This window comes from Leiobunum rupestre, chromosome 5, assembly GCF_980474605.1.
Source record: "Leiobunum rupestre chromosome 5, qqLeiRupe1.1.hap1, whole genome shotgun sequence".
Lineage (NCBI taxonomy): Eukaryota > Metazoa > Arthropoda > Arachnida > Opiliones > Sclerosomatidae > Leiobunum > Leiobunum rupestre.
The window spans coordinates 56,514,222-56,532,723 of record NC_143388.1 but is presented as its reverse complement, the minus strand read 5'-3'; the positions used below and the strand labels follow the sequence as shown (position 1 = coordinate 56,532,723).

Sequence of the window (18,502 nt, the reverse complement as noted above, 5' to 3'; positions counted from 1 at the left end):
AAAATTGTATAAAAAAGTTCATATAAATCATACCCCCTAGAACCACGCCTGGAGAGATGACTGATTACGAAATAGATCGTGAGATTAGACATACCTTCCGCATCGTGTAAGCTACATTCTTCAGTCTGCTCTCGGTGTCCTTCTTCGGCTTCTTCTTCGTCTATGTCCTTGCTATCTTCCGGTTTCTCGAGGTTATTAAACAGCCCTTCGCACGATGTGCAGATCGGGGAGCAATAGAGGCCTGCTTTCCTGCAACCACAATTGCGTTTTCAGCCTTTTTTTATATTTACAAGATATATACCGGAGCATCGAGTCCGGTGCAGGGTTCAAAGTGGTCTGCACTGGCACGAGAACATTCCTTGTTTTTCCACCCCCCACTCGTTTGGGTCTCTTGGTTGCTCGTCGAATGTGGTTTGCCCGAATAACCACTGCTGCACGTGGAAGTAGACTCTCAGTGAATGCTGTTGTGCAGAAGCTTCGGTGGGGGGTAGTGAGGTAATGTTGGTTCTATTTTTTTATGACGAAGATACTTGATACGTATTGCCTTTATCTCAAATCGTACAGGCTAATCATATGTTTTTCCCATAGAGAGCCATGAGAAACACGTTTCCTGCTTCGGCAATCTCGTCTTGGTGTGCATGATTATCTTTGAAAGCATCAATGACTGTTTGTCAGAATTTATAGCCCGGTGTACCTAGTAAGAGATACCATACCAACGGGGGTTTATCTTCATAGTGCCCTACGCTAGCGTCCACAAGCCCGGACTGGTGACAAATCCAGCATGGGTAGTAGGAACCTACTACTGATGATCGCACCTTTGACGCAAGCCACTCAACCCAGCTGAAGATGCAGTAATGGGTGGACCATTTCCCACTACGCACACAGACGTGTGAGTAAGAGTGGATGTTGTAGCAACTCCAGCCGACACCCTACCTACGTAGGTAAAGAGTCAAACCCTTTTGAGAGATCTCCTAAAGGGGAACGACGAGCACACAGCGGTCCACATAACCCGGCTGGTTGCAAGTGATTGTTCTTCAGCAGGACAGTTTTCCTTGATTAAATAAAGCACCTTTCCTTTTCCTGCTTTCAGAAAAAAAAGACATTCTTTAAATCAGGGCTACACAGGCCAATCAAAATCTTCAAAAGGTGATATCTTACCCCACCACTGCTACTGTTTCATTTGACGTGGCCAACATAACAGCTGCTGTGATTATTTGAATATCAGCGTCTTCCGCAACTTGATGCGGTTCAATTTTTTCATCATAAAATTTTCCCATCAGCATAGATATAAACCGGCTCTTGTTTTTTGAGTTTTCAAGGAAACTCTCCCGCGAGGCAGTGGGCACCATAGATTCTGTAAATTCTTTTGCAACATAATGTTTTCTTTGTGCTCTTCTCAAGCGTTTAATGCGCTTGGTGCTTTCACAAGCTTCGACAGGGTAGCCATCGGAAATTACCACGGCATTTGATTTGAAGTTTGACTTGACATATGATACATAACCGCTTTAAATTTCGGAATATGTATGGCCGTGGTGCCATTTGACCCTGTGTAACAAAAACCCTCCGTCGATGACATATTTTGTATCGTTCAAGTCCCCCTGCTCAGGTGCCGCCAAAGCCCTGTACAAGCTCGATTTTGTTCTCATGCTCATCGAAAAGAGCGAGAGGGTAGGGGTTAAGTTCGTAACGCAAAAATTATTGCAACTCTTTATCTGAATGTTTCACGATGGTCATTCCTTGGAAAAGTGTGGTTTATGATCGCCAGGGGCTGCACCCTTTCATTTCGTTTGACTTCGTATAAATCTGTTCAATGGTCATATCACTCCAGGTTCCCCATCACAGTTTCTCACTCCTACGAATGGTGAAACCTGCGGTGGATAAACTTTCGTATTCTGCAGATGGAAATGCAGTTCTCAAGTTATGCATGTCCTGGAGGTATAGATGGCTGCATTTGGCATACAGATTATGGCCACTGGCGTGAAAGAAAGGTAGCATTACATTTATAGTTTGAAGGTGTAGATCCCAGTTGCCGCTTTCATCTGCTTCAATGAAGTGCTTAATCAAAGTCACCATTTCAAAATATACAACCCAGAGCTTGGCAGTGGTGCCACGTTCTGCAATCAGCTGAAGCTTGGCTTCTAATTCTTCTTGCACATCTTTAACAACTTCCTTCACATCATTACAAAGAATCACTGTTCTGTCCATATATGAGCCAACATATGAGCTCGTATTGCCCTTGCGTAGTCGTGGTCAGACAAGATTTTTTCAGTTGCGTTCGCCGCATATACGGTATTGAAAAGTTCAGTCAATCCACTACCTCGAATAATTTAACCAATTGCCCCCATGAAGGACATCAGTAAATGAAAACCACCGAGCCTTATAACCACATTTGACAGAGCAGGATCATCAGGACTACGTTTTAAGTCTTCTCTACACGGGTCATCAATTCTGTGAATATTATATCATAATCACTTGGAGGAGCATTGGTAACTAACAAGTTTACGTTTGTTCATATGAAATGTCTCTTGTGATATCATCCATAAATCCATTCCACCCGAAGAGGCCAGGAATGTCTCTGCCTTTCCCATAGAGCCATAGAAGATCAGGCACAGATGGAATCACAGTTTGCGTTGGTGTATAGATTTCCTTGAGATCTTTTATTATAAGAATTACGAGTTAAAACCCGAGGGGGTAACCACTAGGTTTTTCAGTGTACACCGGACTTCAGATTACTTGGTACTGCAGAAATATTACCTGTACTACACGTATTAGTGAATATTTATTGTATTACCAATTATTACACCGTACTACTGCCATATATTACACATTGTATTACACGGTATTACGCGGAAATACACGGTACTACGCCGTATTACAGCCAGGGCCGTAGCTAGGGCGCGATAGGGTAAAGGGGCGCCAAAATTGGTCCATATTATTATATTAGGGGGTGCCAAAATTGCATCTCGCTCCTGGCGCCATTTTCTCTAGCTACGGCCCTGATTACAGCTACTGCACAGTATTACACTATACTACAATTTCTAAAAGGAATTTAACGGTATTATGCAGTACTACAAGTTTTTAATGGTATTACATAGTAATACCAAGAATGTATTTATTTATACGTAGGGATAATGTCTATGTCGAGACGTTTTTAGCGTTTCTCTCAATCCACCCGTTGGTCCCCCAGTACGCTCCACCGCTTAAAATAAATTTAAAAGTCCTGGTATTTCATTGGTGGGTAATATTTAGGTCACTCGACGCACGGCCAACTTTGATCACGCGCTGTTCGCGCTACAGCGGCCAACCAATTCGCTGAAGTTTCTATGTTAACCTATGAGCAAAAGATATGTGTATGGTTTGAGCGCCCCTAGCGGAATGTTTTTTTAGAAAAGTTTTTGCATTGAAGCCAATATAAAAACGAGGGTGGCGCTGAACTTCTACAGGTTATAGTACAGTTTATAGGGGGGAAATGCTTTGCTCACGGAATTTCGACCAATGGGTTGGCCGCTGTAGCGCGAGAGATCAAAGTTGGCCGTGCTCGACGCGATGGAATCAAACGCTGGTGACGTTTATTTTGCCCCCCCCCCCTCCTATCCCACGCGACGGGAGGTAAGGCGCTCAACGTGCCCGCCGATTATAGCGTCATAATCATTCTTCCTAATATAAATAATTACATTCTTGGTAATACCAGAAATAAATAATGTTATTGAAAAACAAGATAGCACAGCGAAAATAGTAGCCTCCTCCTCTTAAGACCTAATTTTACCACTAGCGTTATTTAAAATAACATTTATTCGAATATTAAAATAGCAATGATATCAACCTATACGCCGAAATTCCCAGTCGGGGAGATAAATACCCCTTTAATTAAAATCCATGGCTCAGCACTTGCATAGATAGATAGACCCCAAGCCTCGGATTAACCCGGAGAAATAACATTAATTTAAGTTACTGAGTTTACAGCACACATTGCTGCGATAGGACGATACCTTCGCTCGACTTACGCTCTTAGTTTCTTTGAAGTAAAACAACGAGAAAATGCCTCGGAAAAAGCGCTAACCGAGGAATTAACGCGAGCGAACCGTCGGAGTGAACTACCGTCTGGAACTATCCCATTCCCATTTCTAATTTTTCCATAAAATGGGGGATGATGGTTTGTTGTCCCAGTTGTTGTCGGAACTTGTTGTACGCGTAAACTGAGCCATAAACAACGTCATACCATCGGCTCGACCATCGGTGATTTTCCCTCTCCGGCTATGCAAGTAAACGTCGTCGTCCCCCCGCACCATTCCCTCTTCACCTTCGCCCTTGCCTCAGAGTTCCACTCGTTCCCTCCTATGTACCCTCTGTCTTTCCTAAATCAAATTTGAAAATAATTTTCCCCTATATTTACAATATAACACAAAATCATTTGGTAATACATGAGTTTAAAATATTATGCAATAATGTACTGTACTATATAATATTACATCTTAATAGGCAACGTACTACACTTACTACGCGCAATATTACTTGATATTACGCGATATTACACAGTATTACAAGGTACTACAATGTACTACAAGGTAATTTATCGTATTACACAATAATTCACCATATTACAATACTACGCTGTTTTACAAAGTAATTTGTAGTATTTATTCATAATACAAATAGAAGTCTACACCTACTACACGAAGTGGTTACCGCACCAGTTTCTCGAGCTACTTTCGAAACACGGTTGCAATGGATCCGTAGACAGAGGTTTTTACAAAACCATAAACACCACAAATACCAGTATTGAGCCCTAAAGCTGACCAAAGTTATTCTTTCTTCAACCAATTTTTTTGTATGACTTTGTAGCGTTTGTCTAATTAAATTTTAAAAATATGGTTTCTATGTCCGAATTATGGCGACGATTGTCCCAAATTATTTTGGTAATTTTTTTGGTTATTTAACCATTTGTCCGAAGGGTTGAAATTGGCCGTATATGACCAGATTAAATTTATTGATTTTACTTTTTAAAGTACCATTTAAACAGAACCAGGGTAAAATTAGGGACTTGGGAGGGGGATTAAGTCTATTTTGGGAATACATAATTGGTTTTAGAAGGAAAGAACAATATTTTATTGTATAAATCTGCTTTTTTTAACAGATTAAGCGGGACCAGGGTTTAAAATTAATGCTTTGGATGGGGAAGAAAATAAGGCTATTTCCGGGGTAAACTTTTTTTTAGAAAGAGAGATTAAGTAATTTATGGGAAAAAGTTAATTAAAATTGAAAATTTGACCATCAATAGTTATTGTCAAACGGATAATTCGGGCATATGGAACACATTTCTTTAAGTATATACTCTTTTACGAGCCTATATCCCCTCTTTCCAATCTCCCATGTGGCGGCCACCATGTCCGTACTACCTATGCCTCCACTCTTGAAATTCTTTCACCTAACGGGTCCCCTACCCATGTAGTCCAGCCATGGATTAACCACGAATATTCTCCGTTAAAGAATCTATATTCGAAAGACTAGTTTTACAATGGAAAGAAACGCTACTACTCGTTCGGACATATGAGAGTCAAGGTCAATAAATTCGTACAAAATAAACTCTTCCAGTTTCAATTCGGACAAATGAGTATTGGACCAAACGTTACTATTCCGTTTGAATTAAATCTTTTCTAATTTTTATCGGTACACACAAAAAATTAAAAACTATCGACACAAGTTCAAGAAGTAAGTTTAGTCTATAAATGAAAATAAGCTATTTCAAAGCATCGAAAATGATCCGAACGAAATTAAAATTCGATGTCAGATATTCGACCCCAATGTTGTTAATAAATATAATTAAAGCTATACTTACCAGAATAGTTAAAAATAAGCACATCTGGCTCTAAAAGAAGCGTGAGCACGTCGTTGAAATGATTGACGAGCTCGTTAAAAATTTAGCCTTGTTGCTAATAGTCTCACAACCTTCAATAATGAGTTGTCGCAGTTCTTCCTATCTATGGAGAACGAGGCACCCAAGGTCGTGCAAGGACATTTCTTGGCCCCAGCCAATCACGTTGGCCTTTCTGGATAAATTTCGTAGTTAAGGGTTGGCATTAACTTTCAATTTTTGCTATAGGACTTAAAATTATTTGTATTTATTGGTATAAATGTTATCAAAATTTTATTTTATCTTTAAATGATAATCTTAAAACGCGGCGGTTTTAAATATGAAAAGCAAATCAAGGAATAAAAAGTTCCCTCTAATTAAAGATTTTGATATTCTGTTTGGAGGATGTCCGAGAGAATTGAATTAACTCGGCCATAAATGTCTAATTTCAATAAACTGGCATTTCTCTGGAAGTTCGTACAGTAAAATACGAAATATTTGTGTTTCTTAAGTATAAAGTTTTGAATTTGGCTACACTTTCATCAATTGTTTTAAACTACAATGAAATTGGAAAAGATCTTCAACAGAGGAAGAGCGACTTCAATACAATACATTTGAGTAGCTTATATTGAAAACGTCCACTTCCTTTATGGAACAAACGTACTAAATTTTCGGAAAATTATTGTGCAATAATTTACTAGAAAAGAATGTTGCACACAAAAAAATATTTTTCAGAGGGAGTACTTTGAATTATCTTTCGTCCAATATTAAACAAATTCTTAAAAAAAATTAATAGTATGGAATGTGAAGGTTAGACCGAAATTGGTCGGTAGAGCACTGAAGTACCACATTTTCTATAGCCTGATTCAACTGACAGAGATTCGACGCCACAACACGTGGGAAACTTCAGCAGCGTAAGCCGAGTAGCGAGATATTATAAATATTGAGTATTTAATACGCTGGATGATTTTCTACATTCAAAAGTATAAGAAAAGGTAAGTTATAAAGCAAAAGAATTTTCTATGTCCTAGGTCAGTATTTCTCTATGTAAGGTTTCAATGAGCCATCAGAATGTTATGAGAATAAGGGATGGAAGATGACCTCAACAAGGAAATCAACCCTCGATTGGTAAAGTAAATTTCCGATGTCCAAGTGTCTGCAGAGTCAAACGTTTTGGTGTCGAAATTTTTATGTCCAAACGTTTAGATTTGGATCTCCGGGTCAAAAATCATGACAACAAGAATGTATTGAAGTTACTAAGAATATTGGACTACAGGATTCCGATTCCAATCCTAGCAGCCTTTGTAGCTTATATTCGTCTGCTTTCCCATTCAAGTTTGCTATATGGTATGACCTTGAATGCGTCTTAAATGCAGACGAACTTTCTCCACAAAAGCTGTGAGGATGGTACCAGGGGTTAATGCTATGCTCAAATATTCTTAATAACTTCAATTTATTCTTGATGACACAAATGAAATATTTCATTGTAATTTACATTTATTATGCAAACAACTTCTGGGAAAATGGGTCGTCTATTATCAATGAAACTTACCATTTATCAGTTGTGTGTAGTACTGTGTAGTCCATCTCAGTAGCGTTCTGTATGCTTAAAGGGAGTATCAAATATAACGTTCGATGGCGGATCATTTTAATTTATGTTTTACAGTGTGTTTCCAGTGACAACGGAGGGCGTGATAGATACGTACGACCACTTTTCACAAACACCCCTATTTCGCTGTTTGTATACCTTTGAATATCAAAGCACGGCTAGATAATATATTTGGTTTAGATACTGGGAAATTTAACACATCCAGTCAGTTTGACGCGCGAGCAATTTTCTTTGACATTCCGATCATATCATTTTCTCGCCTTTGTTTATGTTCAATTATATAATATTAATAATAATCAGCTAGGCTAATAACCAAGGCACCACCTTAGGCCTAAATCTTCAAACGACTTTTGAAGCCTTTAATTCAGGTGGCCGGGTTACAATGAGTAGGAGGGTGGTGTTCTTTAGTTCTTTAGTTCTTTTATTGCTCAACAAGAGGTCTAAGACCCATCACGTTATGACGGTGGACAATACAAATTATACATATACAGAGGAGATATTATATACAGTTTGTGTGTACATGAAAACAGTACAATGTGAGGGAGATACAAGGGAAATAAAACAAAATAAAGGAGTTACATTATTACATGTAAACGTGTTTAAAAATTAAGTCCTAGGAACTCAGTTAGCTCCTTGCGAAACTGTTTGGGGTTAAGAATGGACTTTAGGAAGTCCGGGAGAGAGTTCCAGAAGGAGTGCCTGAGGACGGAGAGTCGAAAGCCAGGAAGAATGAGGGCCGCGGATATCATTCGAGATGGCGGACGTAAGCGGGGCCAGGGCTCCGTTGGAGCGGTGAATAATACTGTTTACTATTGCGAGGCGTTTGACGCAGCGACGGTCCGAGAGGGAATCCCATTTAAAGTTTTTCAAGACTCGCGTCATGCTTGTACTCCAAGAGAAACCGATGTTGGCAACAAAACGTAGGGCTTTACGTTGGATGGTTTCAATGGTTTGCATGCTGCTGGCGGTGTTGGGGGACCAGACTGGGGAACAATACTCCAGAATGGGGAGGACATATGTTTTAATAGCAAGGGTTTTTGTCTGGAAGGAGCAATGTGAAAGGTGTCGGCGCACAAAACCTAGGGCACGGGCGGCTTTGGAAGTGACGGTCGAGATATGATGATTCCAATCAAGGGTACAGGAGACCGTTACCCCATGGTATTTTTGGGAGGTGACGGACTTCAGTTCGATATCCCCCAAGGTGTAGTGGAGAGAGTGAGCTGGCTGCCCTGAGCGGTGAAGGGAGAGGACTGAGCATTTGGAGGCATTTAGAGGTAGCCTGTTAGAGTCACTCCAAGACAGAATACGATTGAGATCCTCTAGTAGGGTAATAACATCGGTGGGGGCGAAAACGGTTCTTGAGAGCGCAACATCGTCGGCGAAGATATACAGTCGGGAGATAACATTTTCCCCAATGTCGTTTATGAAAATGACGAATAAAAGGGGGCCCAGGACTGAGCCCTGTGGAACACCAGAGGCCGCAGGAAGCCAGTCGGACGCAGCCCCTGGAATCACAACACGGAAACGTCGGTTTTGAAGGTAGGCAGCCAGCCAAAGCAAGGTCTGGCCCCTAAGGCCATAGGAGTGGAGCTTGGCTTTTAAGAGTTCGTGAGAGACAGAGTCAAATGCTTTACGGAAATCGAGGAAGATTATGTCAACACGTCCAGCGCGTTCCAGCCCCTCGAACCAATCTTCAACCCAGCAGAGTAGTTGGGTTTCCGTACTAAATCCGCTGCGAAAACCATGTTGGTAAGGCTGCAGAACATCATGGGCTTGAAGGTGGGAGGTTATGTCCGAAGCCACTATATGTTCATCAGCCTTGAGCACCAGGGAAAGTAGTGCAATCGGGCGGTATTCACACGGATTTGATTTGTCACCGCCCTTTGGAACGGGAGTCACATTAGCTGTACTCCAATCAGCCGGAATACTACCAGAGTCGTAAGAGAGTTGGAAAAGCTGCGTTAGGGGAGCAGCCACGGCCACGGCACAGTTCTTCAAGACAGCAGCGGGAATTCTGTCAGGGCCCACAGCCTTAAAAGACTTGCCGCTCTCCACTAGACGTTGTACGCCTTGCTCCGTGGAGATGATCGGAGGCATTACAGGACATCGGGGCGGTAGAAGGGAGACAGTTTCAAATGTGTGAACAGGGAAAGTGCGTTGGAAGGTTTCGGCCAGCAGTTTGGCTTTAGACTTTGCGCAGGTGATAGCACCCTCCGGGCCATTAGGATCAGGGATACCAGAGTGCTTGGATTTTTGCGAAACAAGCTCGTAAAACTGTCACCTGTTGTTAGTGAGATCTGATGCCACTCGGTCCATGTGATGGGTACGTGCAGCACGAAGAGCGAATTTGACAATGGAACGGTGATGGGAGAATTTCTGCTGGTTACAAGCGGAAGGGTATTTTCTAGCCCTATTATAGCGACGCTTCGTACTGCGAATGAGTCGCCGGAGAGACTGACCTAACCAAGGCAGGTTATGCCGTGAGGATAGTTTCTTCAAAGGGACGTGAGAGAGTACAGCAGAGTGAAGGGCCGCCTTGATAGTGGCCCAAGCGTCATGAACCGAGGTGGCTTGAGTTACAGTCACTTGCGATAAGGTCGCCGAAATGGCAGGGTAGTCAGCCTTGTTGAAGTTGGGAACGCTACGTGGTGGCTTGCGGGGAGGTGGGCTCACTTTCTTGACATTAAACAAAAGGAATTCCTGATCCGCGATACCGGGGAGATGGTTGACCCGGCCAAAGAGATCGGGATGGGATCCGATACCAGTAAAAGGTCTAGAAGGTTACCTCCAGAATAATTGTCTCTGTTGGGCTCCTTAACACTCTGTGAGAGATTAGTGGCGAGGGTGGTGTGAATGAAGCTAGTAGCCCCAGAAGAAGAGCTCCAGAGGGTGCTCCAGTTGATTGATGGGAATTTAAAATCGCCGATAATAAGGAGGTCTGAGGATATGGTAGCCAACTGAGTTATCAGGTCGTTGAGGCGCTTTGTTTATGTAGGTTTAGCAGATGGGGGGCGATAAACGCAGCAAATGCAGAGACACGACGGGCCAATGTTAATTCTCGCGGCCACAGCTTCCACTGGGGTGGCGGAGTGGTTAGCACTTTCGCCTCGCAGCAAGAGGAGACGGGTTCGATCCCAGCTTGTGGCACTGGGTGAAAACTCGGAACAAATCCTTCTGCGTTGAGTTTGCAAGTTCTCTCCCCACTGGTTTAAGGGGTTTTACCCCGAGATCTTCGGTTTCCCCTTCCATAAAAACTTGTTGAGGTTAACGGTAATAGTTAGTGTAGGGAGCTGTTGGCTCGCGTGGCTTGCAGGGCTTGCCACCACCCTCCTACGCATTTGTAACCCGGCCACCTGAATTAAAAGGCTTTAAAAGTCGCTCGATGACTTAGGCCTAGGGTGGTGCCTTGGGTATTAGCCTAGCTGATTATTATTATTATTATTATTATTATTATTATTACTATAGTCTTGAGATCAAGGGGATAGGAGTTGTAGGGTGTGCCGATGGCTAAGCAGACACCGCCACCATGTCTGTTCCTGTCCTTCCGGTAAACCGTAAAGGAAGGACCAAACATTTCAAGGGATGAGACGGAGTCATCCGCCTTGGTCTCAGTAACTGCAACGACGAAGGGTTGGTGGGCGTCAATATAGGCTCTTAGACGGTAGAATTTGTTACATATGGAATTTAAGTTAGTATAGAGGATTGATTGGTTCATCATGTCGCCCTGCTCCCTTCACTAACTATTACCGTTAACCTCAACAAGTTTTTATAAAAGAGGCAACCGAAGAGCTCGGGGGAAACCCCTTAAACCAGTGGGAAAAGAACTTCCAAACTCAACGCAGAAGGAGTTGTTCCGAGTTTTTCACCCAGTGCCACAAGCTGGGATCGGCTCCTCTTGCTGCGAGGCGAAAGTGCTAACCACTCCGCCATCCCACCATGGTTAGATCGTAATGGTGTACTCCAGTCTGGCATAGACACTTTAGATTTTGATCGAAAGATTATATCTGGCGTTTCTTCATTAGTTAAGGTTTCAGCCACGTTATCATTCTGACAAATAAAATTTTTATAAATGGAAAATCTATTATTGATATATTTCATGTTATTTGGCCTTACCGTTAACTGAAGGGTATCCAAAGTTTGTTCAGGATCAATATGATCATTTATTGAATTTTGATGATGAAAGCAATCCAAAGTATTGTTGTAAGGTAAAGGATCGGGATGGTCATTTGTTGACCCTTAACCGTCAAAAAAATGCTCCGAGCACACATAATGCGTATATTGAATATTGGATTAATTCAAAGGACCTTTTTTTTAGCTTTTGGGGAAATTAAAAAAATTAAATTTCTCGAGACGATGCTATTTTTTAAGACTCCTGTTAGCTTCCTATCAAGGCTTATTTATAAATGTGGCTCAGTTATTTTGACTCAGTAACCTATACGTAACTTTTATTTACGCTAACAATGATGGCACCAGTGCAATAACAGTATCGCGTTGATAGTGTAAATATTACAATTGAATTACTACTATACTTTTGTAAATAAATTTATCTGGATAAACAAATATTGCTCTTGTGGAATCGTTTTATTTTACCTTTACTGCACTGCTTAACAGAAGAATAATAATAACAGTGTAGCCAGTCAGGGTTTGTTTAAAATGGTTGCAACCACATATTGGTAATAATATTTAATAAGTATTTCATTATGTAAATTATTTTTTAGGTGTTGAGTATTAAAATTAATCAAAATTCTATATAAATTAATAAACAAATTTATTTAGCGCAAAATTTGTAAGGGTAATGAGAATATCAATCACATAAATTTGAATAAGAAAAGTACCTGAACCCACTCCATGTTGAAATGTCATGAAACAAGCGTCTAAAATTCTATCCGAAATAATAAGCAGGTATTTATTAAATTCAAAGACGAAAAATGTATCGGCCATTTTATAACAATATCCTGTAATTATTTTAATTGCACTAATTGCTCTGGAGGTCAATCAAATGCTAATTATTAAACGTTATTTCAGGAGTATTTATTAATAACGGAAATTGAACGCGTTTGATTTTATCGTTTAATAAGGAGACCTGTTATCCCTCACATCAAAAGCCAATTAGAATTCCTTTCATCTATTTTTTCATTGAAACGTGTTTCAAACTGCGTTATGTAGCACACGATAAACCGTGCAGCTTGGTCATAAAACAATGGCTGCATAATTAACTGGATTGAGAATGCATTCATTTACACTCTGGGAGAATGACTCTGTTTAGACGATCCGCTGGTACCATGGTCGAGTTTCCAACACCACGAAAAGGAGGAATCAAGAACGTCACCAGCGCGTGTTTGAATCACGTTGGAAGACCTCTGCTTTTGGGAACCCACGCGTTATTGGGCGGATTCGGTTTCTTGGAGGAGGAGCTTGCAGCTGTAGCGTGAAGGGATTGAGGGGAACGATCAAAATTGTGTCGACAAAGTCATTCTGGTTAAGTACAAATACAAAGTGGTTTCTTCAATCGAAAACTTGACGATCCGCTTTTGTACATGTACGATTTTAATTTAAAAATATACATCCTTCCTTGGTAACTACACTTACCAAATTTGGGAATAAAAGGCACGCCAACTCGACAATACGCTCATTTCAAACTCGAACAATATAAGAGAGTCAACAACAGTCGAGATCTTCCCAGGATTCAGTTGGTAAGGATTTTTTTATTTGTACCAAACAGAACGGCTCCGGTAATTTGCTTTCAGTGGTTAATTTTTCCCAGATTTTCGATTTTTTATGACCTTGTTTATATAAATAAAGTATATTACGCGTTAACAAGTTTCATGTAGCTTATAAAAAATAACAAATGTAATATAATCACTCATAAGTAAGCTTCTGTATGACATTTCCATAATGAATAAAAAAACTAATAGCATTATTATCTTTCCGCTATTGAAACGGTTACCATGAAAACTAAAGCCAATTCCCCCTTTACCTTGAAATCGATTCAAATGTATTCAAAACGTTTCGATGAGGTTGTGTGAGAGAGGCTTAACAACCGCTTACGTGTCTATAAATTTAAGGTTCTATTTTTTCTAGAAGGACCTTGAATGGAGGTGATCTCAATTAAACGGGTATTTTGTTATAAAATTTAAAATATCGATTAGTTGAGGTTAGAGCGAGAGCTGCACCATTTTCGGAAATTTTCAAAAATTTTCGTAGGGCACCATGGCAACCGATCAAAAACTAGCGGCGTACGCGCGTGCCTTCGAATTATTATATTGATTATGTTTATGCGTCTTTTGTTTTGGAACTTTACGGGTGGATTAAATGTAGGACAATAGTTTTAAAAACAAATGGTGGGCAATGCTTAAAGGAAATGCTCGTCATCGGAACGGAAATAACTATTTTGTTTGTGCGCATTTGATAGTTAAATGGAAGTGGTATACCTATTACGTAGATGTTTGTCGAGTATTTTAAACAAGAGCGAGAGTATATAACTTTTCAAAATCAGATTTTAAAGATCAACATTTTACACGTGATAATTATTCGAAAAAAAGTTGCATTCTTCTGAACTTCATTTATCAGAATCAAAACATACACCGTGGATAGGTCTCCTCGAATATTTGAGAACTGCGAAAATAATCTTTTTAAAAGTTTGGCTAATTAACGTAACACGCCATAGTTAAGGTCTCCCAAAAAATACTTATTAAGGTAGGACCGAAAAAGATACTGAGCATACCAACAGTTTCACAAGATGAGATATTTTCTTCGGAACTTTTTAAGTTATTGTCGTTACTGTCTGGGGCTCCAATGCCTTTGACAGAGCTCGAAGTCCGTTCCAAATCTTGTTAATTATTAAGTTATTAATATTTTAACTAAATAGTCCTCTATTGATAGTTTTCTGAGCATTGAAAGTAGTGAATGGATTTGAAATAAATTTTTCGAGACCAAATGGGGAAATTCTTCCTTTCCTTTCCGAGATTTAAATTAACTAATAAAGGTTTCAAGTTTACTCTTTCTTTGAAAAGAGCGAGAGCTGAACGAGTACTTGATCAGCGTCGATACCCGACGATTTTTGAGGTCAGATACTGGAACTCGAACTCGAATACGAAAATATTAAATTCTCTTCGATTTTCGAGTATCAGAAATTTGCCATAATCGGGTACTCGAATAGGCAACTAAGCGACAATATTCGGGTTATCGACAAATCTTTGGGTACTCGACAATTATCTCTTTGTCATAGGCAGTCGTTCGGGTAGAAAACCGGAGAAATAAATCCGAATGAACATCCCTTTCAGTGATTGGCTGGCTTGATTCGTATATAAGTTTTTTAGTTTTTATTTTGGTTTAGAGAGAGCTCTCTCTGCCGTATTAATTATTTGTAGCTTTTTTAACTTGTTAGTTGTTACTAACATCCATTTAAGTAGTAACTAGTAGGCTGTTTAATTTTTTTAAATACTTGATTACCCGAATAGATCTCGCCGATTAATCAAGTACCCGAACAAGTTTATAACTACTCGAGTACTTAAGTAACCGAAACGGGTTCTTCTGACTACTAGACTACTCCAACAAGGAAAATTTTAAAATAATCGAGTACTTGACAACTCGACTCGATCAAAATATTGACAGACTCGACTACCCGATGAACAATTTATTAATACTCGAAACCCGACTCGATTGCATAAAACTACTACTCGCACAGCCCTAAAATGAACCATTTGTGATACCCCTGTTTTATATTTTAAAATTATTATTTTTCTTAATCATTGGGTAAATATCTCATTAAAGATTATATATATTTTTATAAGCTCTTGGTTTCTATGAAGTGGGTCTGTTAAAAAGGATGACATCTTGATAAAAATTAAATTCCCAATTGATTTTTATTTAAATGGTGTCTGAATTACACCCAAAAAGGAGTAAACTAAATAATTAAATAACTAAAAGATGGCATTAGATCTCAACTATTTCTTCGTGTTATGGCCGATTATATAAATGCCTTTAAGAAATTTAATATGAAATTTAAGAAGTGTTTAGTGAAAAAATTGACAAATTTTACCAAGCAAAGACAGGGATCTAAAAATGTTTTTAATTTTACAAATATTTAAATTTTTCTTACAACAGTTTCTAAGCCATGTAAAAAGATTTAGAAATTGCATTAAATAATTTCATGATCGATTTAACTTTCTACTTTCATTTTCATAATCGTCTGAGAGCTTAAATACATTATTTAAAATGAGGGGTTTCATCTTAAGTTTACATATTGAAATATCTTTCAAGTTGAAATAATGTTTTAACTCGATTTAAGAAAAAATGGTTTATATTGTGTGCCTTTAAGAAAACTTATCCCAAAATAATAAATAAAAATAAGAATAATATAAAAATATGGTTTGTTATGATGTCACAGTAGCAAAATTAAAATCCTACTACCAATATTGTAGCTACTTTGCTACTCGCATAGTACACTTCAATAACATGGAAAAACAGTTAGAAATCACAGAATCGATAAACTTAGATTATGAAGTAAAAATTAAATAACGCCATACCATTTAAAAAATATGTGTTGCACATTTTTCAGCCACCAAACATGAATCGATTTTTGGTCTGTGCCTTTGTCCTTGTTGCTTCCGTTCTCGTGGAGGAAGCCGCGGCTAATCGCGGGTGCGAACCTGGAACAGTCAGAGAATTGTGTGACCAGTGTGAGTATTCCTGATAATGTTTATCATATATTAGTTTAAGAAATAAACGGTCATATAAATAATACGTATCCAAATTTCAGCCAGAATGGTGCTTTGTGCTTTGGACAGCTATCATCAAGGGGATTCAATTTGTTTAGCTGTGCGTAAATGTTATCTTTTTACCAGTTTAAGTGTTTTGACTTCAATTCATACTAATACATATACGTATTTATATATTTAACAGCAAATTGAAAGACAGATAGCAAGACTTCAACACTCTTGCACGGTAAATACTTAGGACACGATATTTTTACTTAAGAATGTTTTCCTGAAAGATATAAAATTGTTTTGCAGGAATTCCATAAGGAAGCAAATGTAAATAACGGTAATTGAAAAAAGGTCTTTTACTTTGAATAACACAAATGGTTTTTATATTTGCAGAACTGCGATAGATTTGAAAATGTAAGACTCTGCTATTTAAGTGAAATATACTTTTAATAACGATGCGTTCAGTAGCTTTTTAAATGATAAATTCCAGTAAAAGATATGTCCATTTTGCTGGTTTCCAATTCGAGAACCAAAATAAACGTTCGCGTTTTCTTGGTTGCAAAACTAATTAAAATTATTACATTTATAAATTTAAAGGGAATTCTAACTTCAAACATTGTGAAAGCTCATTTACAATGATCACAGAAAAGGTTTGCAGTTTTGAAGTTGAAATGGACGCAATTAGCCAAATTCTTTTTATTTTCGATTACTTTGCTATCATCTACCTTTATTTACCAATTATTCTATTTAATAGCATTACGTTATTTTACATTTCTTACCATATTATTTACCACCTCATAAGTAACACTTAGGAACCCCCAAAATATTAAATTGAGTTTGAATTTAATAAATTAAGACCTTGGCGAGGGGCTGATCACTCCGCGTAATCGGTGTACAGAGCCGTACCTTTGACTGTACTAATGAGATTACGCGTAATCTTTGAAGTCCCAGTCTTTGGCAGTGCAAATCTAAGCGTAATCCGGTGTACAGTTTTTCTTAGAGTGGTTAGCCCCTCGGACCTTGGGTTCGACATTTACCTAAGGATATCTACATCGATCCCATGCTCCAGCCGTTGCTTTAACCCATCAGATCTGTAATTATTAGCACTGAGTAAAAGGAACACAGTTACTGAACGCAAACAATAAATATGTAAAACGAATCTAATGTTCTTTTTTTAAACATCAGATATTTGTGGAAAATTTCGACGTGTCAGCTGTAAGCGTATTAACATTTGCTATGTCGTAGATAACTTTACTAATTTATCTTGTTCGATTTTTTAGTGCAAGGCTAGACCTAGCGAACGATGCTAAAACCAGATGTAATGCCGAACAGATATAAAATGTTCGAAAAGCTATTGAAAATAAAAATAAAATTTTTTTGAATTGAATTTCAATTTCATTTTGTTGTTGCTGATTCCGCAAGGGTGACGTATCGATGAAATTTCACTACAAAAAGCCATGTAGATAAGGGTAAACTCGACGAGGCACAATTTTTTAAGAATAAACTGAACTGAACTGCTACTTTTTTCGTGACGAATGAGCTTCATAAATAAAAGTTTAGTAAGCTTAGATTACCTTATAGAAAGGCCTTTTACTTAGCTGGCGATTATCAACGCATTCATATTGCTTAAAATATTTTTGAATTATGATTAATTCTTACCATAAGCAACATAATACCAATGCTTATGATAATAACATTATTGCACGATCAAGGTTTTCTCTCAGCACGAAGCCTTCTAGTGTCTTAACATGTTCAAACATAATATACCATTAACAAACCTCAGCTTACTTATAATATATGGTCATAAGCAGCAAGATCTGGACTTTGATGTTATGGATGTGCGTACAATGTTAACCGCTTTAGACCACAAATTTAATGTAGGCATACAATTTTATTTTAAAAAGAAGTCGAATCTACAACCGAATACTTTGTTTGTCAGAATGTGGAAATGGAGCGATATTTGGTCTTTTACGAGGTAGATTCATCAAATTGGCCAGTGGTATTTCAACTTCGTTATATAAATAGCTAAGGGTTGGCAATATTTTTGGTTAAATCATAAATGAACACACAAGACTTAGGCTCTTTGCGAGGTCTCGCATGCCATTCGCCAGTGGCTTTAGAAAAATAGTATTAAAATTTTTCTTCATTAAAGTTTCATCGAAGCTGCAAAAAAGAGAAGGCATTTGTAATTGAAAGCAGTTTCTAAAAATGTATTTATTTAATATGTTTTAACCGTATTTGTCATTAATAGCAAACGAACATTTTGCTAATTTCACCATTACAAAAATATAAGTTTACTCTCAACATTATCTTCTTATTTAGTAGAATTAAGTA

The 18,502-nt window shown here is 38.6% G+C and overlaps 1 protein-coding gene across 1 annotated transcript; it reads left to right on the top strand.

Moving 5' to 3' along the window:
• The first annotated feature begins 13,106 nt into the window (after nt 1-13,106).
• Nucleotides 13,107-17,555, top strand: LOC149945353 (uncharacterized). Its single transcript, XM_090175753.1, has 8 exons — nt 13,107-13,153; nt 16,021-16,141; nt 16,222-16,280; nt 16,365-16,406; nt 16,475-16,495; nt 16,562-16,582; nt 17,354-17,383; nt 17,449-17,555. The coding sequence occupies exons 2-8, from the start codon at nt 16,030-16,032 to the stop codon at nt 17,476-17,478; spliced, it is 315 nt and encodes a 104-aa protein (XP_090031879.1). The 5' UTR covers nt 13,107-13,153; nt 16,021-16,029; the 3' UTR covers nt 17,479-17,555.
• The last annotated feature ends 947 nt before the right edge of the window (nt 17,556-18,502 follow it).